Source organism: Suncus etruscus, chromosome 18 (assembly GCF_024139225.1).
Source record: "Suncus etruscus isolate mSunEtr1 chromosome 18, mSunEtr1.pri.cur, whole genome shotgun sequence".
Classification (NCBI taxonomy): Eukaryota; Metazoa; Chordata; class Mammalia; order Eulipotyphla; family Soricidae; genus Suncus; species Suncus etruscus.
Window position 1 is genome coordinate 33,794,352 of NC_064865.1, and position 22,172 is coordinate 33,816,523.

The 22,172-nt window shown below is 41.7% G+C and overlaps 1 protein-coding gene and 1 non-coding gene across 2 annotated transcripts; one reads left to right on the forward strand and one right to left on the reverse strand.

Moving 5' to 3' along the window:
• Nucleotides 1-1,087: 1,087 nt before the first annotated feature.
• Nucleotides 1,088-1,228, reverse strand: LOC125996628 (U4 spliceosomal RNA). Its single transcript, XR_007491310.1, has one exon. It is a non-coding gene; the product is annotated as a U4 spliceosomal RNA (small nuclear RNA).
• Nucleotides 1,229-11,094: 9,866 nt separating this feature from the next.
• On the forward strand, nt 11,095-17,697 carry LOC125995783 (small nuclear ribonucleoprotein F-like). Its single transcript, XM_049764771.1, has 2 exons — nt 11,095-11,127; nt 17,395-17,697. The coding sequence occupies exons 1-2, from the start codon at nt 11,095-11,097 to the stop codon at nt 17,695-17,697; spliced, it is 336 nt and encodes a 111-aa protein (XP_049620728.1).
• Nucleotides 17,698-22,172: the final 4,475 nt, after the last annotated feature.

Consider the following 22,172-nt stretch of genomic DNA (forward strand, 5'->3'; position numbering starts at 1 on the left):
TCTCTCCGGCCTGCATTTTCCTTTTTTTTTTTTTTTTTTTTTTGGTTTTTGGGCCACACCCGGCGGTGCTCAGGGGTTACTCCTGGCTGTCTGCTCAGAAATTGCTCCTGGCAGGCACGGGGGACCATATGGGACACCGGGATTCGAACCAACCACCTTTGGTCCTGGATCGGCTGCTTGCAAGGCAAACACCGCTGTGCTATCTCTCCGGGCCCTGCATTTTCCTTTTAATTAATGGTGTGGAACACTTTAAAATGTGTTTATTAACCACTTTTTATGTCTTTGGAGAAATGTTTATTCATATCCTTTGTCTAGTTTAGATTGAATTAATGTGTCTTTTTCTTACTGATTTAAGAGTTATTTATATATGAGGCCAAAGTGATAGCACAGCAGTAAGGCATTTGCCTTGCATGCAACTGGCCCAGGAAGGACCTTGGTTTGATCCCCGGCATCCCATATGGTCCCCCTAGCCAGGAGCAATTTCTGAGCACATAGCCAGGAGTAACCCCTAAGCATCACTGAGTGTATCCCAAAAACAAAAACAAACAACTAAAAGTTTTTCATATATTCTAGTTATAAGCCCTATAACATATAGATGGCTTACAAATTTTTGTTTGTTTTTTTTTTGGGTCATTCCCAGAGATGCACAAAGTATCTTCCTGGCTCTGGTCTCAGATCATTGCACGCAAGGGAAGAAGGATTGAATCTGGGTTGACTACATGCAAGGCAAGTACCCTATTTGCTGTGCTATCAGGAAAAAATTACTGATAGTAATTTTTTATCATTAGGCCCATAATTTACAACTATTTTATCCCATTCTCTGGTTCTTATCATCATCTTGTGTTGAAATACACATCAATTATTGAGTCCTGGGTGGTGATGGATGATGGTGAGAGGGATGGAAAGGCCTTTCTCTACTAGCCTGTGCCATGCACCTGCAACTCCCTCCAGCCAATGGGTCTGATGGTTCAGGATAGCCATGAGGAAATAATCCAGACAGTCAGGTTACAGGAGACATGAAACTTTATTCAAGGTCCTGGCCAACATGTGTGCCCTATAATCTTTTTTTTTTCTTTTTTTTTTTTTGTCTCCGTAGAGACTGTCAAAAATTGCCAATGCCGACTGTATTTCAAGTTGTCACGGCGGGGTATTGGGAAAAGTTTTCAATTAGCAATAATCGCGCCTCGGATAAACCTCATTGGCTACGATACTGCCACTGCGCAAAGCTATGTGTGCCCTATAATCTTAAACCTATTTAAGCATGCTCTCTTCAGCTGCCCTGTCATCTCAACCTCTTTCTACCATGTCTCCTCCTTTTGCTTCTTCCTCCATCTCCCGCTGAATCTTCCCAATCAACCCCTCCCAGAAATGTCTTACCACAGGTAAGGTTAAGCAGGAAGATGGGAGTGGGGTGACATTTCCCCCTCTTTGAATAATGAGGAAAGGTAATAAACTTTGTTTTCCTGACTTCTGCCAGCCAAAGGTGGAACCTTAATATTCCCATAACAACAAAGTTTAAAGTGTAAAATTAAAATATCAGCCTTTTTTTTATAAACATACTTTTCTTCAAAATGTAGCTATAACTTAAAAAAAATTTTTTTTTTTTTTGTGTGTGGTTTTTGGGTCACACCCGGCAGTGCTCAGGGATTATTCCTGGCTCCAGGCTCAGAAATTGTTCCTGGCAGGCACGGGGGACCATATGGGACGCCGGGATTCGAACCGATGACCTCCTGCATGAAAGGCAAACGCCCTACCTCCCATGCTATCTCTCCGGCCCTAACTTAAAATTTTCTTAATGCTTATTTACCAAGCACTATCTTGGAACTTCCTTCTACTTAATGCTATTTAACCAAACATTATGAGCCCTGGATGGTTGTGGATGATGGTGAGATGGATGAAGGGTGAGGCCTTTCTCTGCTGGCCCAGGCCACACTCCTACAACTCCCTCCAGCTGGCAGGTCTGAGGGTTCAGGATAGTTGCGAGGACATGATCCACAGACAGTCAGGTTTCAGGAGACATGAAGCTTTATTCAACCTAGCCAACAGGTGTAGCTTTTTTCATAACCTTTTACACAGGCTCCATAATCAGCCCTGCATTCAACCTGTCTCTTCTCTCTTCTTCTTCTTCTTCTTCTTCTTCTTCTTCTTCTTCTTCTTCTTCTTCTTCTTCTTCTTCTTCTTCTTCTTCTTCTTCTTCTTCTTCTTCTTCTTCTTCTTCTTCTTCTTCTTCTTCTTCTTCTTCTTCTTCTTCTTCTTCTTCTTCTTCTTTTCTTCTTCTTCTTCTTCTTCTTCTTCTTCTTCTTCTTTCTTCTTCTTCTTCATCTTCTTCTTCTTCTTCTTCTTCTTCTTCTTCTTCTTCTTTCTTCTTCTTTTCTCTCTCTCTCTCTCTCTCTCTCTCTCTCTCTCTCTCTCTCTCTCTCTCTCTCTCTCTATCTCTCTCTGTGATGCTCAGGGATTACTCCTGGCTCTGTGCTCAGAAATCACTCCTGGCTTGGGGGACTATATGGGATGCCCAGGGATTGAACCCTGGTCCATCTTAGGACAGCCATGTGCAAGGCAAATGCCCTATCGCTGCACCACTGCCACTGCTCTGGCCCCTTTTCTTATCTTCTTGATGGTGTCATTTCAAGTACAGAGTATTACAGTTCAAAGAAGTCTATTTTATCTACTATTTTATTTTGATACTTGCTCATTTGATGTCAGATCCAAGAACCCCAATCCTATTCGAGGTTGCAAAAATTGACTCCTGGGACAGGAGCAATAATATGGTAGGTAGTACATTAACCTTGTATGTGATTGACCTGAGTTCAAACATCAGAATCCTTGTGGTTCCCGAGCACCACCAGGAGTAATTCTGGTGTGTGCAGAACCATGAGTAAGTCCTGAGCTTTGCTGGGGATAGCCTAAACATTAAAACAAATTGACCCCTATGTTTTTTTTTTTACAAGACTTAATAATCTTTAGCACTTACATTTAGATTTATAATCCATTTTAAATTTATATTTACATTGCTGTGAGGTTGGGATCCAACTTTTTTCTTTTGTATATAGACATTGAGTCATTCCAGCTGGATGTGGTTTTATGTTGAGGAATTGTCTACCCCATGAGAAAATGCGCTGGCACCTGGTTTTGCTCATCATAATTTCTTTGTTTATTTTTTGCTTTGTTTTTGTTTTGGGACACACCTGGCAGCACTCAGGGGTTACTCCTGGCTCTGCACTCAGAAATTACTTTTAGTAGGTCGGGGGATCAAATCTGGTTAGGCTTTGTGCAAAGCAAACACCCTTCCTGTTGTGATGTTGCTCCAGCCCTCATCATTATTTCTTGAGGATCCACTTAGCTCTCTGACTGACACATACAATAAAGACAAGATGACTGAAAAATAAATGAGTGACTGAGACTCAGAGACACTTAATATTTTGTGTAAGTGAGTTTGCTGAAAAGCAGGCAGTTATCATACAACCCTGAGGTTTGCTTTACTCATTTTTAATTAAGAATTTGTGCTTTGAAACTTTTCAGGGCACCAAAAGCTCCTTACAAAAAATAACCAGCACTACCAGATTTTCTCAAAATGTCATTTGTTCTCTTCCTTGATCATCCAGTGATCACGTTGTCTGTGAGTAGCCAAAATTCTCAAGTCTACAAAACCTCCAGTCCCTTCTGCTTTCTGACATCTCCAGTTTTGCCCCCCTCCTTGGCCAGATACACAAAGATTCCACTTCCCTTTATGGTGGTTTTATAGTTGGAAAGTTTAAGATAGCTGACCACAGACTTCTGTGGCTCAATTTTTACCATAAATTCCTATGAATGTTTTGGTGTAACTGTCCATTAGGCCTGATTTAATGTGGAAGCTTTTTGGGAATGTGGAAAGCTTTACGCTCTGTAGCATGGAAATACTGATTTGATGTGTGCAGTCCACCCTTGCTCTGCTTGCTGCTTTTGTTTGCTTGTTTTTAGGCTATCCATGTTGGTACTTGGGAGCTACTCCTGAGTCAATATTCATGAATTTCTTCTGGCAGTGCTCAGTGGGCCATGTGGTGTCAGGGATCAAACCTGGGATTATGGGGCCGGGCGGTGGCGCTAAAGGTAAGGTGCCTGCCTTGCCTGCGCTAGCTTTGGACGGACCGCGGTTCAATCCCCCGGTGTCCCATATGGTCCCCCAAGCCAGGAGCGACTTCTGAGCACATAGCCAGGAGTAACCCCTGAGCGTTACCGGGTGTGGCCCAAAAACCAAAAAAAAAAAAAAAAAAAACCAAAAAAAAAAACCCCTGGGATTATAGTATGCATAGCATGTGCTCCCATCTTTTTTTTTCTTCTAGTTTTTGGTTTTTGAGTCATACCTGGAGGTACACAGGGGGGGGGGGTTAACTCTTGGCCCTGCATTTAGAAATTACTCCTGGCAGGCTCAGGGGACCATATGGGATGCAGGAATCGAACCCAGGTTGGCTATGTGAAAGGCAAATGCCCTCCCTGATGTACTACTATCCCTCCAGTCTGCTTCTATTATTATTAGAAGTGCCCAGGAGTTACTTTTGGTTCTGAGCTCTGAAATCACTCCTGGCACACTTGGGAGGTGGGGGGGGGGGGCTATATATGATGCTCAGAATAGAATCTGGTATGGCCGCCTGCAAGGCAAACAAACTACCCATTGTACTATGGCTCCATCCCCTGCTCCTACTTTTTGAGCCATCTCCCCAGCTCCAGACTCTGGTGTTGGAAGCCAGGTGACATAACCTCCAACATATAAACTCCGGTTATGGATTGTTTTGATGGTCTAACTTCTTTTGGAATAAATGAAGATTAGAGAAAATTTGGAGAGAAAAAGATCTATGTACCTCTAAATTTCTGAAATTGTAGCCCAGACTACTGTGATAAATTGCCAGCTCCCACCACTGGCAGTGTTGAGTTTGGGCTCCCCCTGTCGGACTCTTTGGGAGATAATAGTTGGACTTAGAAAAATTAAGACAAGATTGAGGACAAAAGAGCATTTAGGGCTCAAGAGAGATTAGCTCAGTGCACTGCAGTAATGCTTTATATGCAGGAAGCCCAAATTTGATCCCCAGCACCTTATAGTCCCCCTGAGTACTCTCAAGGGTGCCCCCTAACAGTAGGATTTGGGGTAGTCCCTGATACTATAGATGTGAACCCCTCTGTTTACCCCCAAAGCATTTATGAAAGCTTGGAATATATTAGGCATTTTGTTTAGGTATCTCATTCCATCTTTCTAGTAATCCCACACAATTAAATTTTATTAATCTTACTTTACTGAGTTGAAAATTTCCCCAAATCATACAAGATTTTGAGTTCAGAGTTCTCCTGAGTCACTCAGTCAAAGCTCTTTCCAGGAGCAAAGGACCTGATGTTCAACCTGGTAACAAGGTTTACAAAGACAGAAATTTGAGCTCAATCCCCAGGGAATTGCAGGGGAGTAAGTGGAAACCTGGGAAACCGCCCCTGATCCTCACTGGCTGCATCTGCCTGAGGAGCCACCTCCTGAGGTTGACCTTATGCTAGATTTTCCATCTTCTCAAAGACCTCATGGTGGCTGATCAGAAACTACAGGAAGGCGCTATCTCCAGGGAAGGGAACTGCCCTGTGGTGAGGGTGTGGAGGGGTGTGCTCATTTGTTCCTGCTCAGGGCTAAAGATGATGATCAAAGGGACATCAGGGCTTGATCGGTGTGTACAGACCTGAGAATGACTTGTGGGATTCATTTGCCTTTTATGCAGGTCAGGTTGGTATAGCTGATATAGCTTCCAGGCTAGGTGGGCCTGGGTGGGCCTCTCTGGAGGGAGGCCTGAAAGCAGAGGATGCCAATTTGGTGAACTAGAGGCTTGCATCCTGTGGCACAAAGCCTGTGCTCAGCTATTCAGCCAGCTTTCTAGTCAGCCTACTCCCACTGCTTGGTCATATTTATTCACTCAACAAATATTTATTGTTTCTCACAGGTGCCAGGTGCTGTACTTGGCACTGGATATAGCAGTGGACAGGGCTATCACCATGCCCCATAGAGGTCAAGAACAATGAGATAAAAGGCATTGCTAAGGAACTCACAGGAGCTGGGTGTAAGGAAGGAAAGTGTTGGGTATAGGATATGGTGCCTGAGTAAGTCCCAGGTGACAAAGGAGGGAAAATAGATGCTCCAAGAGCTGGGACAATATTGACTTGTGCGTTGGCTCCAATGTTTGGCATTGGGCGGACATAGATGTGTTTGTTTAAAGGATGAAGAAATATTCTGAATGAAGCTGTGTGTGTGTGTGTGTGTGTGTGTGTGTGTGTGTGTGTGTGTGTGTGTATTTTCTTACTCTTCTGGTAGATTGGCCAACAGCTTTTGAAAAATTGCCAATACTTTATTTAATGATAGATAAGAGAGTGTTATTATATATATCATATAATGAGATATACATTTGTAGGGAGAGCTTACTAATAGAACAAGACTGGACATAGGTTCCTTTTCACTTGAGTTTGCTAAGTTACACTTACTCACAGAACTGAAGCCAATTTCCCATCTTTCCTGTGCCTGTTTTTTTTTTTTTTTTTTTTTTTTTGGTGTAAATTCTATCTCCCAGCATGTGAAGATAGATGACAATGAAATACTATGCATAAGATGAATATTCTATAACTGCTAGCATTATATGTAGTGGAGGTTGTTTTCCCCCAAGGTTGAGAATCAAACCCAGGTTTTATTCAGTTTCTCACTGAAATATATCCCTAGACTACAGAGTTATATTCCATTTATATAGTATAGCCATAACAATAGCTAAAACTGACTATTAATATAAATAACTGTTATTGTTGGTAGTTACTATTATTTATGTATCTAAACATATCCAAAATGACACTGACAGTGATAAGAGAAGGCATAAAAAACAAATCTATATATCATTAAATAAGAGCAAAATTATGCATTCAATAGGAGGGGCTGTATATAACCTTAACCTAAGCAAAGCTGAGTCTTTGGGTGGGGAATCAGACCCATTTTTCTTGAAGAGGGGCCCTGCTTGGCAAGATGGCTACTTTGACCAACTTCCCTTTCCTCTAACACAATCTTATTCCAAGAAACTCACAATTAAAAGAAAAAATCATTTAATTGGAGCCTGAGCAATAGTACAGTGGGTAGAGATTTTGTTTGCATGCAGTCAATGCAGGTTTGATCCCCAATATCTCATATGATCCCTCAAGCCTGCCAGGAGTAATTTCTGAGCACAAAACCAGGAGTAATTTCTGTGTACCATCAGGTATGACCTCAAAACCAAACCAAACCAAACATTTAATTTCTTTATTTTTATTTTTGTGGAGCTACACCCAGAGGTGCTCAAAGATTGGAGAGCTTTATCATGTGATACTTCAGGGGGCATGAGATGATGAGGGATGAGATGAGATGATGAGGGCATGAGATGATGCTCTGCCACTAGAGCCCCATTAGAGGTTCAAGTTTTTGTTTTGTTTTTGAGTTACACTGGCTGTGCTCAGGGTTTATTTCTGGCTCTCTGTACTCAGGGATCATTCCCAGTAGGCTCAGTAGACCATGTGTAATGCTGGAATCAAATTCTGATGGGCCTCATGCAAGGCAAATAGCCCTACCCACTGCACTATCTCTCCAGCCCAACTTCATACTTTTTTTCCCCAAAACTTCCAAACCTCATTCTTAGTAGTTTAGATGTATAGAAACTAGAGGAGATGCCTTATCTGCTCCCATTGTAGAAGAAGAGCTGACCTTTTGACATTTATAAACAGCACAAGGGGTTTTTGTAGATTTCCCAATTAAATGATGCATAAATGCTTCTCTGGACTTTTAGGGACTCTCTTAAGTCTGTCTTATACTGAGAAGCAGCTGCATCTTCTTTATTCTTAACCACTAGTTAAACACTACTCTTACTTTCACTTATGTTTCATATATTACTCCAAAAAAAGTTTAGAGCTTCCTGAAAACATTGGTTTCTTTTGTATCATTTTTGCCTACCAGTGTTTCTGGGCGTCTATGCCCAGGACTATATTGGATATACTTAGGGGGCCATGTGGTATTGGTGATCAAAACTGGGCCTCTGCATGCCACATATATACTTCATCCCTTTAAGGTATCCCTCCCCCTGTCTCTGAAAACACTAGTTTCTTTTAATTTGTGCTCAGAGATACTCATGGCTCTGAGGTTAGAGATCACTCTTGGACATGTTCAGGAGACTATATTGGATTCTGGGGATTGAAACCCTGTGTCAGCCATGTGTAAGTCAAGTATCCTATTGTTTGGCCCCAAACCAGTTTCTTTTCTTTTTTTTCACACTGGTGCTTGCATTGCTGTTGGCAGTGCTAAGGACCTTGTGGTGCCAAGGGATCAAACCTGGGATTACAGTAGGCATAGTATGTACTCCCATTTTTTGTTTGTTTTGTTTTTGAGTCACATGCTTCGGCACTCAAGGTTACTCCTGGGTCTGCTCAGAAATTACTCCTGGCAGGTTTGGGGGTGATATGGGATGATGGGGATTAAACAGACCCCAAATACTAGTATCTTAACTCTTCAAATATCTGCATTTAGGGCCAGAGCACTAATACAGCAGGTAGGGTACTTGCCTTGCATGTGTCCAACCCTGGGTTAATCTCTGGTATCCTATATATTCCCCTGAGCCTGCCAAGAGTGATTCTTGAGTGCAGAGCCAGGAGTAACCCCTGAATACCAGCTGGGTGTGGCCCACTTAAAAACAAAATAAAACAAAAAACAAAAACAAAACTAAGACCTGCATTTATTGTGGCTAAAAAATATAGTGTCTGACTTTAACTCACTTTATATAATTATTATTTCTCTGTGTGCTTCACATTTTTAATTATTTTGATAGCAGTGTTAGTGATTGTCCTAGAAACCCCCAGTTCTATCCCTATCACCACATACAGTCCCCTGAGCACAGCCAGTGCTAATCTATGAGCACAGAACCAGAAGTAAGCTGGGAACTTCACTGGCCATGGCTACAAAACAATACAACAAACACTCCCAGACAATTTGTTCTGAGCAAATGTTGACAATATAGCAATATAATGCAATGCCTTTTACAATAATAATATTCACAGTAGTCCCATCTGGAAATCAAGTAACTCATGATTCTAGAAAAGGGTTTGTGTCCTCTAAGCAACTTTCTTTTCTCTTATTCTTTTTTTGGGGGAGCAAATGGCCATATTTGGCTTTACTCATGATTTACACTTTAAGCTTAGGGATCCCTCCTGGTGGGTTTGGGGATCAGCTGTGTGCGAGACAAGCACCCTACCTGTTGTACTATCACCCCTGCTTCCAGCAATTTTCATTTTTTTCTTTTTCTCTTTTTTTTTGGGGGGGCCCTCAATCAGCTGTATTCAAGGATTGCTCCTGGCTCTGCACTCAGACATTTACTTCTGGCAGGCTCTGGGGATACTATGGGATGCTGGGGATAGAATCCAGATCAGCCGTGTGCAGGACAAACACCTTACCTGCTGTGCATTTGCTCTAGCCCCTACCCCTGTATTCTTTTTCTTGGGTGGGTGAGTAGGATTTTGGCATTCGAGGGTTATTCCTGGCTCTGTGTTCAGAAATTGCTCCTGGTAGGCTCAGCATCCTACGATGCAGGGGATAGAATCCAGGTCAGTCCTGGGTTGGCCACATGCAAGGGAAATGCCCCATGTGCTGTGCTATTGCTTTGGCCCTGCCTCTGTACTCTTGAAACAAGTAAGGGGTTCTTAACTTGGGGTTAAATTAATTAACTGTGGAAAACTTTATTATTTTTTTTGTGGGGGTCACACCCAGCAGTGCTCAGGGGTTACTCCTGGCTCTACGCTCAGAAATCACTTCTGGCAGGCTTGGGGGACCATATGGGATGCCGGAATTTGAGCCACCATCCTTCTGCATGCAAAGCAAATGCCCTACCTCCATGCTATCTCTCTGGTCCCAGAAAACTTTATTTTATATTTTTTGTTTTTGGGTCATACCTAGTATTACTCAGAATTTACTCCTGGCTCTGCACTCAAGGATCACTCCTGGCAGGACTGTAGGGGTGGGGGACACCATATGGTATGCTGGGGATTGAACCTGGGTCAGCTACATGCAAGGCAAGTGCCCTACCCACTGTGATATTGCTCTGGCCCCAGTTCTTTAGCCTTTATAGTATCTCTGCAGCCCACAAAACTTTGAACCTCTTGGAAGAGAATGAAAAAGGAAAGAAAAAAAGAAGAATACAAAATTATGGAATATAGTGCTTTTCTTGTGGTCCCCCAGCTTATAGCAGAGGCTCCAAACATTAATAAGAGATATGGCTCTAAGACTTTAATAAAGAGACAGAATCATAGCTGAAAACATACGGCAAAACAAGGGATCAAGCATGGTAGAACAAAAGGTGAAGACAGCCCTGGGTTTATACCAGTTCAGTGTGTCTGGGTTCAGTGTGTCATCTTTCTTTTCTTTTCTTAGTTTGAGTCACACCTGGTGGTGCTCAAGTGTTACTCCTGGCTCTACACTCAGAAATCACATTTGGCAGGCAATGCTGGAGACTGAACTTGAATTGGCTGTGTACAAGACAAAAAGCCCTACTACTATGCTATTGCTCTGGGCCTCTGGTCATCTTTCTTATCAGAGCTTTATTCATTTTATTGCATATTTACCTGCCAGATGGTCTGTGTAGTTTAAGGAGGGTTTGGTGCTACTGTGGCTGCTCAGGCTGTAATTTGGGCTCAGGCTGAGAATGTTGTTGCTGTATGCCTGGCTCTATTCCCCTGGACTGGAAGTTGCAGATGTCAAGGAGGGTATAACCCCAGGCCAGTATTTTGTAAGCTAAAATTGGAGCTCACAGCTGCTGCAGCAGGTCAGTACTGAAAGCAGAGCATTTGTGGATCACTCTGGCTGGCTCTGCTGCATCTGTGGTGGGGCAAGATCTCCCCTGACATAGGGCTAGAGGGGTGCTCTGGGGTTTCAAATGGGGATGTATGTAGTGATATGCCATATGTAGATCCATTGGACCCTGGGGAGGCCCATTCCCAGGTGAGGTGACTACAGCCCAGCATCCATCATAGACAGCTCCTCAGTGGCACTCTTCTGCCAACTCCTTTGTGCACAGACACAGCAGGATCATGCATTGAGACATGACTTCCCAGGGGAAGTCAGAAGGCCCCATGGTTAGCATAAGATGCAAAGTCATGACTTGGCCCCATCACTCTGTAGATGGAACCTGGGGGTCATCCTGGCCCTAGACTAGATCCTGGAATTGATTCAGGAGAAGGTCCTAGCCCTGGCAAAGCTGCTGGGAGGGGATAGTGCCAGGCCTGTGGTGAGACCATCTTTCATTTCTACCTCTCCAGTTGGTAGAGGACTGGATTACTTAACTATGCTCATGCCAGGTGGAGGGTACTTGGAGAGACAGTACAGTGGGGAGGGCTTTTACCTTGGTTGGACCAGAAGTACTGAGTACTGCTGAGAGTGGTGCCCAAACAAACAAAACTCATAAATAAAATAATCTTGCTTGCAGGGAAGGAGCAGGTGAAGTTTCTTCCTTCTCAGAATCACCCTGAATAGTGTAAAACAGATAGAATTAGGTTATAAATATGACAAGCCTCTTTTTGGACAATCTTTCTCTTTCCTACCCCTTCCCTCAGACCCTCATGTATTTCTGCCAACTGGACCCTTCACAGAAACACAATATCTTTGGAAGTTGAGTGGTCACCCTCATCAGTGAACCATGTCCAGCTGAAAACATTACTTTTATTGTCTAATAGAGACCTTCCCCAGTGGTGCTGGGGGGAGACCCAGGAGCATTTCTGGTCATACTCCAGTAGTGAGGTGCTCAGGCTACACCAGGGATCACTAGGGAGTCCTCAGGGACCACTTAGTGCCAGGGACCAAATCCAGGGTCTCACACATTTTAGGTATGTTCTCCACCACTTTGAACTATCTCCCTAGTCCTGAGCCCTGAGATCCTTGTCTAGTCTAGTCTCATAACAATAGTACAACCACATCATCACAGGGGTCTTCCAGAACATTTAACACTAACAAAATGTTAAGTTTTCAGATGCCAACTGTTATTCATAAATAAACAGGATTAGGAGACACAGAGTAAAATTGCTATGAGCCCATTATTGGTGCATTCATTGAAGTAGGTAATTTGCCTTGCTTGTGGCTAACCTAGGTTTGGTCTCTGTCATCCATATGGTCCTGTAAGACCCACCTGGAGTGATCCTTAATCACAGAGCCAGAAGTAAGCCCTGAGTACCAAGAAAGGTAACCCCAAAACAAAACTCTGAGCTCATTAATTTACTGAATATTTACTGAATAATTTACTGAAATAGCTCGAGATATGATTAGTTGTAGCTACCGAATTAAATCCCACTGTTAATCTTCTTTAGAGTTTTTTTTCTGAGCTAAATTAATGGAGGTAATTTATACATTAAACAATTTAAAATAGTTCCTTAACAAGGGGTAGGCATAATCTACATGAAAGTTTATGTCATTATTTGTGACATACTTTCCTCTTCTATTTCTGTGATTATTATGGTCATTATTGAATCCTCAAGGCATAATCTTTGTTAGGATCAGTGGAAAATAGGATCTGTTCTGTAAAGACCAATTACTTGGTGACTTTTTTCAGGTAAATGCACACACTTTAAGTGTCACTCATTTATTATACAATTATGAGAGGTCCTGTTGCCTTTGGTGGTGGCTCATGTATTGCATATGGTTCCTGTCTTGCTGGCTAAACTTCCTGGAAGAGGACATCAAATGGCTGATGGCCAACTGAGCAGTTAAAAACTGAGTGACATTGGTTGTGGAGTCTCAAACACTAAAGTCTAGCTCCCAGTAATAGTCTAACTTCTTACAATAATCTGAGCATTTTCTTAACATCTCTTCAAAGCTGATTTCTATAGTTTGAACTTTGCTTACGTGTTAGGTGGAAGAAGCTTTGTGATTTGTGTTTATGGAGGTCTTTGGCCTTTCAATAACCTTAAACCTCCCATAGTGTGTGTGTGTGTGTGTGTGTGTGTGTGTGTGTGTGTGTGTGTGTGTGTGTGTGTAGGGAGGTAGTCATCATAGCTGGTTAGTACTACTTAGGGCTTACTTCTAGCAATGTTCAGGAGTCCTGTAGTGCTGGGGGTCAGTGCATGCAAAAATGCAAGTGACTTACTTCCAGTACTATCCTCCAGTCCAGGCATCCCATGTTAGAAACTTTGGTTATTACTTACAACTGCCAGGTGTTTGAAATATATTCCTAAGAGCAGGCAGTTAGGTTACCCCTGAGAAGAGGCTGAGGTGGCTGAGGGTATTTCATATTGTGTGAAAGGATTTAACCCAGTACCTGAAAACTAATAAGAACTTACTCAGGGCTGGAGTGATAGTAAGGTGGATAGTGTGCTTGCCTTGCATGTGGCTGACCAGATTTGACCCTGGCACTGTATATGGTCCTCTGAGTTCACCTGATCCTGAGTGCAGAGCCTGGAGTAAGTCCTGAAGACTGTTGGATGTGGCATCAAAAGACAAAACAACAACAACAACAACAAATAGATCTTACTCTGATAGTAGGATTGGTGTTAGAATTTTGCATGCCTGAAACTCAGTTATTAACAGTAGTGTAGATTACTATGCCTAAATGAAAATAATTTTTTTTCTAGTTTTTGGGTCACACCCGGCGGTGCTCAGGGGTTACTCCTGGCTGTCTGCTCAGAAATAGCTCCTGGCAGCAAGGGTGACCATATGGGACACCGGGATTCGAACCAACCACCTTAGGATTAGCAGCTTGCAAGGCAAACACCACTGTACTATCTCTCCGGGCCCACAATTTTTCTTCTTAACTGCCTAGCAGTCCTGGCTCCCTTGACATATGTTCTCCAGCAAAAGTTCCTGACTAGTCATTTCTTGTCCTTCTTGGACCCTTTTGTTTATTATAAATTCTTTTGATCTCAGGAAGAATTTGTCTTCTTTTTCTATCTACTGTTAACATGCTCAGAGCAATAAGTGCCCTGAGGTGTAGGTGAAGTGATTGAGAAGGATAATGGTTAGTTCCCAGTTTTCTGATTTAAAGGTATTTAGGCTTCAGGGACTGGGTTAGTGTTTTTTTTGAAGAAAAAAGCGGCATTTGCCTTGCAAGCAGCCAATCCAGGACCAAAGGTGGTTGGTTCGAAACCTGGTGTCCCATATGGTCCCCCGTGCCTGCCAGGAGCTATTTCTGAGCAGACAGCCAGGAGTAACCCCTGAGCACCGCTGGGTGTGGCCCAAAAACCAAAAATAAATAAATAAATAAAAATAAAATCCTGTATTTTATAGTTGGTTGCTAGTTTTTTTGCTAGTATTTGGTAAAGTATGGGCCCCCATTAGGATCATAAACAGAATTTGTTCATTTTTGCCCTTTTTTGGAGGGGGAGTGTTTGTTTTGGGCTGTACCCTTGGCTCAGAGCTTACTCCTGGCTCTGTGCTTAGAGATTATTCTCTGCTATGTTCAGGGACTGAACACCTTCATTCCTCTACTATCTCTCTGGTCCTAGAACTGGATTGTTTTGGGCATCTTAAGTAAGTCAAAACTTGCATTTTAGGGACTGGAGATAGTACATAGGGTAGGACATTTGAGGTAGACCCTGGTTAGAGCCCCAATATCCTTTATTGCTCCCAGTGCAGCACCATCAGTAGTAATTCCTGAGTGCAGAGCCAGGCAGGAGTAAGCCCTGAGCATGGCCAGATATGACTGCAAATCAACACCCCCACCCCACACCCTTGAGGGTTCTGAAGAAGAACTAGCTCAAGAGTACATTGGCCTGTAACCTCATTATAAGAGTTGAATGTTTATACTGAATCTCACTTTGGAGTTGATTGGGTATAACAGGAGGAGCAGGGAGTCGGGAGAGGCATCCTTGTTTTTAGTTTCTTCCTCTGATATATAAAGAGGCAGTTGGAGGGAGTCAACCCCTGTGCTTTTTACTCCCAATGGTAGCAATGCCTGGGCTTCAGAAAACATCCTGGAATCTTGGAGCCTTAGGTATATACATTTATTTCCAGATTCCCTAAATATGTCATTTTTTTTGTTTGTTTTTTTGGGCCACATCCAGCGGTGCTCAGGAGTTACTCCTGGCTGTCTGCTCAGAAATAGCTCCTGGCAGGCACGGGGGACCATATGGGACACCGGGATTCGAACCAACCACCTTTGGTCCTGGATCGGCTGCTTGCAAGGCAAACACTGCTGTGCTATCTCTCCGGGCCCAATATGTCATTTTTTAAATAAGTTTTCTCTTTTAATTAGAATTGGAATAAATTCCATCCATTATATTGGTTGACCATTTTATGGTGTTTATTTTAATATATAAGTTCAATTAATTATTTTTTATTTATTTATTTATTTATTTATTTATTTATTTATTTTGGTTTTTCGGTTCACACCCATTTGATGCTCAGGGGTTACTCCTGGCTAAGCTCTCAGAAATGGCCCCTATCTTGGAGGGGACCATATGGGACACTGGGGGATCAAACCACAGTCTTTCCTTGGCTAGAGCTTGCAAGGCAGACACCTTACCTCTAGTGCCACCTCGCCGGCCCCAAGTTCAATTAATTAATGAATTTAAGTCTAGGGGTCACAGATGGCTGCGCTCAGGGATCACGCCTGATGATACTCAGGGGACTATATGCAGTGCCTGGAGTTAAACTGGAGTTAGCTGTGTTTGCAATTGCCAAACTTCTGTGCTGTTTTTCTGGCCCCTCCTTCCTTTAAATGTATAGATTATCATCTTTCCATGTTTTTTTCTCCTTGGAATGTATTTTTTAGTTTGTTTTAATTTTATTTTATAATATCTTTACTTAAGCACCATGGTTACAAACATGTTTATAGTTGGGTTTCAGTCATACAAAGTACAGCCATCCCGCCCCCAATCCCTGAAATGTGTTTGTTGAAGAAATTGGTGAATATCATTCTAACAATGCTCAGAGGCCACCTCGACTATGTGCTGTATTGGCAGAATGGGGAACATGTAATTCTGGGGATCAATCCCTCATGTGCCTTGCCCATGTGAGCCAAATATTCAGTCATAAGAAATGTTTTCTGTCCTTTAAAATTCCCCACAATCTGGGTTTGGCTTATCACATCCCTGAGGTATATTAACATATTTTTATGTTCAGTGAATTCACTGAAGATTGGAAATTTCTTCTAGAGGCCTGAGTCAGTGTTTATTTAAATAAATGTGTGCTTTTCCTTCTCAGAGAAGGCTGTGAACTTCAAGCAGAAGGTGCATAATGTTTGCTTGTCTCTCTTTGGGACCTGATATCAGTTGTTAGTCATGGTTGACTAATATGTGATATCATTTAGGGGTTACAAAATGTGATATTGGAATTCTCTCATTCCATTCTTTCTTTAGTAGCTGGGAAAATTCTCTCATCATCATAAGGATGGGTGTGGCTCATGTAGGAAAGGTAGAAGATGGGAATACACAACCCCTTTGGGTTTACTTCTAGTGTTCGTTGGGAGCCTTATGTGGTGCTGAGGATTGAATGTGTGTGTGTGGGTCATACATACAAAGCAAGTGTTCCAACTCTGAGCTATTTCTCTACCTGACCCCTTGGTTTCTCTAGAGTGCCATATATGATTACCTGAAACCCTCCAAAAATGACCAATGAAAATGCTATTGTGAAGGCAAAGGTAATATATTTGATGTTCATCGTAGGCCACTAAAGTTATTATTATTATTATTATTATTATTTTTATTATTATTTTTTTTTGGACCGCACCTAGCAGTGCTCAAGCATTATACCTGGCTTTGTGCTCAGAAATCACTCCTGGCAGACTCAGGGGACAACGTGAACCCAGATTGACTGTACAAGGCAAACACCCACCTGGTGTGCTATCGCTTCTACCCCAGTTGAAATTATTTTTATTTATTTATTTATTTTTGGCTTTTGGATCACCTGGTAGTGCTCAGGTGTAACTCCTGGCTCTAAGCTCAGAAATCACTCCTGGCAGGCTCTGGGGACTATATGGGGTGCCAGGATTTGAACCACTGACCTTCTGCATTCAAAGCAAACACCTTACTTACCTCCATGCTATCTCTCAGGCCTCAGTTGAAGTTATTCTTTTTTTTTTCTTGTTTTTTTTTTTTTTCATTTTTTTATTTATTTTATTTTTTTGAAGTTATTCTTAACAATGCTTTCACTGGGGCTGGAGTGATAGCACAGCAGTAGGGCGTTTGCCTTGCATGCAGCTGACCCAGGATGGACAGTAGTTTGAATCCTGGCATCTCATATGGTCGCCCAGCCTGTCAGGAGCAATTTCTGAGTGCAGAACCAGGAGTAACTCCTGAGTGCCACTGGGTGTGGCTCCAAAAACAAAACAAAACAAAACAAAACAAAACAAAACAAAACTTCCTGCTTTCCTTGTGGGGAAACGGTGCTGCAGACTGTGCTTGAGCTGAATTTGGCAGCCGGCTTTGGTGGCTGATGATGGGAAATACCCGGGCGAGTCTTTGAGGAGTTTACCCTTTAATCCTAAACCATTCCTCAATGGATTAACAGGAAAACCAGTAATGCTGAAACTGAAATGGGAAATGGAGTACAAAGGGTGCCTGGTCTCTGTAGATGGCTATATGAATATGCAGCTAGCAAATACAGAAGAATACATAGATGGAGCATTATCGGGACATCTGGGTGAAGTTTTAATAAGGTGTAATAATGTCCTTTATATTAGAGGTGTTAAAGAAGAAGAAGGTGGGGAAATGAGAGAATAGCATCTTTTGGGTTTTTTAAAAAATATATATTTCTAGACAATAAGGATGTGCTTATTTTTCAAAACAAACAAACAAACACCAAAAAGAATGCCCTCACTGTCCCAACTTCGGCAACTAGAGGTTCTTTACCTCTCTTTGATAGAATTTTAAAAGTCTTCGATAGGTTCTTGAGTTTCTTCTATGACAGATATCCAAGCAAATGTCCAATATTTTATCTCTAGGCTGAGAACCAAATATGTGTCAAGAGTTCCTTGAAGGGAAACAGCATCTTCAGCTGTCCCAAGCAGGTGCCAGAGATGCTTCTTGCTAGTGAATTGGTCCTTGTTCTTAGGGCTTTCTAATAGAAAGGATTTAGGCATATTTAAAGTTAAAGTCATTCTGTTTATACTAATACTTTTGAGTTAAGTACATTTTCATTGTTTTGTATAACTTTATATTTTGGTATCCATTCTTTTTGTTAACCAAATATCGCTGTTCTCAAAAATAACAGTTTGCTCTATTCCTACCACATCCTATTAAAATGACATTAAATTATAATAACTAATGGATTGATGATCAGTTAATAGGATAATGGATATCTTTTTAGCTCTCTTTTTCCTCAGGGCATGTCACAGAAGGAATAAACAATGAAATTACTGTGGCTTAAATTGTTTGAAATAGTTCTATCTGTATTATACAACTAATTCTCTATTTGGCTGGATTCTTTTGCTCTAATTTGCCTTTATTTATTTTTTTGCCACAGTCATGGTGCTTGGAGGCTACTTCAAGTTCAGGGGTTGGGGATTGATCTTGGGCACTGTGCATAGAAAACATGTATTCAATCTTTTGAATCATCTTTCTGGCCCTTGTTTTGCTTTAGACTTTTAGACAATGCTTTTAAAGTTAATTTTATTGGTGATTATGTCAAATATTTATTTATTTTACAATACAGAGGATTGAACTTTGGGGCCTTCCAGGCAAGATCATTGCTCTTCCCTGGCCCTGATATAGTTATGTAGTTTCAAAGGCCTATAACCCAAGATGTATCAGAGAAATTTAGTTACTACTTTATCTCTTCTTTGACACCATCCCCTATTAACTTAAAGTTTATCTTTTTGTTTTTGTTTTTTTTTTTTTTGGTCACACCCGGTGGTGCTCAGAGGTTACTCCTGGCTGTCTGCTCAGAAATAGCTCCTGGCAGGCACGGGGGACCATATGGGACACGGGGATTCGAACCAACCACCTTTGGTCCTGGATCGGCTGCTTGCAAAGCAAGCACCGCTGTGCTATCTCTCCGGGCCCAAAGTTTATCTTTTTGTTATTGTTTTTGGGTCACAACCTGCCTCGGAGCTCAGGGGTTACTCCTGGCTCTGTGCTCAGAAGTTACTCCTGGCAGGCTCAGGGGACCATATAGGATGCCAGGGATTGAATCTGGGTTGGCTGCATGCAAGTAAAATGCCCTACTATAGCTCCAGCCCCTGCCACTTAAAGTTTTTGGCTCCTCTTTCTATTGTTAAAAATACATGTGCATATATTTGTTTTTAGATCTATAGTAACATGCTTTTAGCTTTCTATACTTTTTTTTTTTTTTTTTTTTTGGCTATGTGTGGTGGTGCTTCTGGGTTATTTCTGGCTCTGAGCTAGAAATTACTCCTGGTGGGTTTGGGGGACCATATGGGATGCCAAAGATCTATCCCAGGTCAACTGCATGCAGGACAAGTGTTATACCTGTTGTACTATCACTCTGGCCCCTCTCTACTGTTGTTTTGTTTTGTTTTTTTGGGCCACATCTGGCAGCGGCGTTCAGAGGTTACTCCTGGTTCTGTGCTCAGAAATCGCTCCTGGCAGGCTCTGGTGACCATATGGGATGCCGGGCATTGAACCAGAATCCGTCTGGGTTGGCAGTATGCAAGGCAAAAGCCCCACCCACTGTGCTCTGACCCTTCTCTACTATTTTTTTTAATTAATTTTTTTGGGGGGCACACCCAGAGATCCTCAGAGGTTACTCCTGGCTCTGTGCTCAGGGATCACTCCTGATGGGCTCTGGGACCATATGGGATGCCAGGGATCAACCCAAATTAGCTGTATGCAAGGAAAGCACCTTACTTATTGTAATAACTTTCTGGCCCCTTATCTTTTTTAAAAATATAATTTTTATTGATATATTTACAAATAGTTCTACCTTACTTTTTCTACAGACCAAGGTCTGCCAGTGATTTGCCGGTGATTGTTCTATGGAAATATATAGAAATACTTTGTTCCCTTTTTAGCGCACTGTAGAGTTTCAGAGTTAATTCAATTAACCACTCATTTTTAGGTTATTTCTTGTCTTTTGTTATTATAAACAGAACTTCAGTAAATAGCTTTATGCAAGCGTGTTCCTTATTTTTTGCCAGTAATTTTTTGGATTAGATTCTGGGAAGTGGTATTGCAGGATCAAAAGGAAATGCATATGTGATATGTAACTTTGTGAGTTGTTGCCAACCAAATTCCCCTCTGCGGGGTGCCTCATTTTGCATTGCCACCTGTTTCCCCACAGCTTTGCCAACTAAGTGTGCTAACAAACTTTTGGATTTCTGCCAATCTGATAGGTAAAATGCACAGCCTCAGTGGGGTTTCATTTATTTTTTTTATTCTATTATAGTCAAGGCTACACATGTTTGTTAAATGTCATGAAACCCTTTTCACTTCTTTTTCTCTGAACTGCTTGTCAATGTCTCTTAGACTTTTTACATTGATTTATTAGTTCTCTTTACTTGTAAAGGCTTTTTATTTTATTTTTTGGAAAGGATTTTTATATAATAGAAAATTTTTGTTTTTGTTTTTTTTTTGGGGGGGGGGAGGACTATGATGGCTGTGTTCATGGAGGGTTTTGCCTTGGCTCTGTACTCAGGGATCACTCCTAGCAGTGCTCAGGGGACCATAGATGGTGCTCAGTGATTTAATTAGTTATGGCAGCAGGCAAGGCAAGCACCTTAACCCTTATAGATCTCTCCAGCCCATATTAGAAATATTAGCCATTAGTATGGGCGTGTCTGTCACCTTATTTTGCTTACAAGAGGTTTTGCTTTCAATTTTTCAAAAATTTCCCAAGTAGCAGGTGTTTTTTAGTCATAGTTAGGAAAGTCTTCTCCATTTTCAAGTTATAAAGACAGTTGTCTGTTCCATGCCTCCATGCTTCTATGGCTTCATTAAAAATATATTTTAGGGATGGAGAGCTGGTACAGTGGATAGTACAACACATGGCTTACCTGGGTTCAATCCCCAGTTACTGTCCAGAAGTATATGTGTACCTGGTGCACAGAGCCAAAAATGTGAGATCGAGTACCCACAGATGGTCAATAGCAATTTTGACCATCAGTGGATCAAAAACATCTTGTATTCTATTTGTGTGATCTTTGTGACTAAAGTCCATGTGACCAATAACAAAGTTAGTTAAACATGAGGGTTGAAAAATAATGGGGAATAAAGCTAAAAAAAAATGGGAACAAAGTTAAAGATGTCTCCTGATATCAGGAGATGGAAACCAGACACTAATATAAGAAAATCACGAATGTTTGTCTAAAGCTCGGTCTAATTGTAATGATTATCTTGGGATTGATCAGGTTCATATGGAGCATGTGCTGGGGTCAATGTCATCCTAGGAAGACTATTTTCATGGTTGTTGCCTCAGTTTCCAGAGCTTTCTCATGGATGACCATACCAGAACAGCGGGCCTCAGCATCCTATATGGCCCCTGAGCATGGCTGAGAGTAATTCCTAAGTGTAGAGCCAGGTGTAACCCCTGAGCATTACTAGGTATGGTCCAACCTCCCTATATATATTCTAAATTCATATATTATTTTTTTTGTTTGCTATGATAACTGATCACCTTTTATTTTTGTTTCCCAGTAGAGTCAAATTTATTACAGCTAACTTCCTCCTCCCCTCTGTTGACTTGCCCTTTCTTGAACATTTTATTCTTTTCTAGGTTTGCCAAAACTGGACATGGATCAAAACAAACATCTGTTCAACTGCCTGCATTCAGTTCAACCTTTCTGTCTGTTTTTCTTTCCTGGACTCTGTGATTTTTGCACGTAGTGTTTTTCCAGCAGTTGAAGGGAGTTTGACCTTCAGTTTACAGGAAGAATGGCATAAGGCCCTGTCCAGAGCGGTTTAAGCTGGAGCAGGTGGTGAGAGGCCCAGGCACTTAGAAATCACTGCCAGGAGGGGTTAGAAAAGGCTTCTTGAGGCACTCATAGGTATGGAGGGCTCAGGAGCTCAGGTTTTTGGAGGATTCTTTTGGTGTCAAGGGAATCTTACCCAGTTGTATTCCTTTGTCATTTATCCTTTGTCAATGTCTCATAGAATTTATTTTTACTGATTTATTATTAGTTATTTTTCTTCTACTTGTAAAAGTTCTTTATGTATTAGGGAATTTATGTGTGCTTTGTTTTAGGGCCACCCTCGCTGTGCTCAGGGATTACTCCTTTTTCTGTGCTGAGAAATCACTCCTG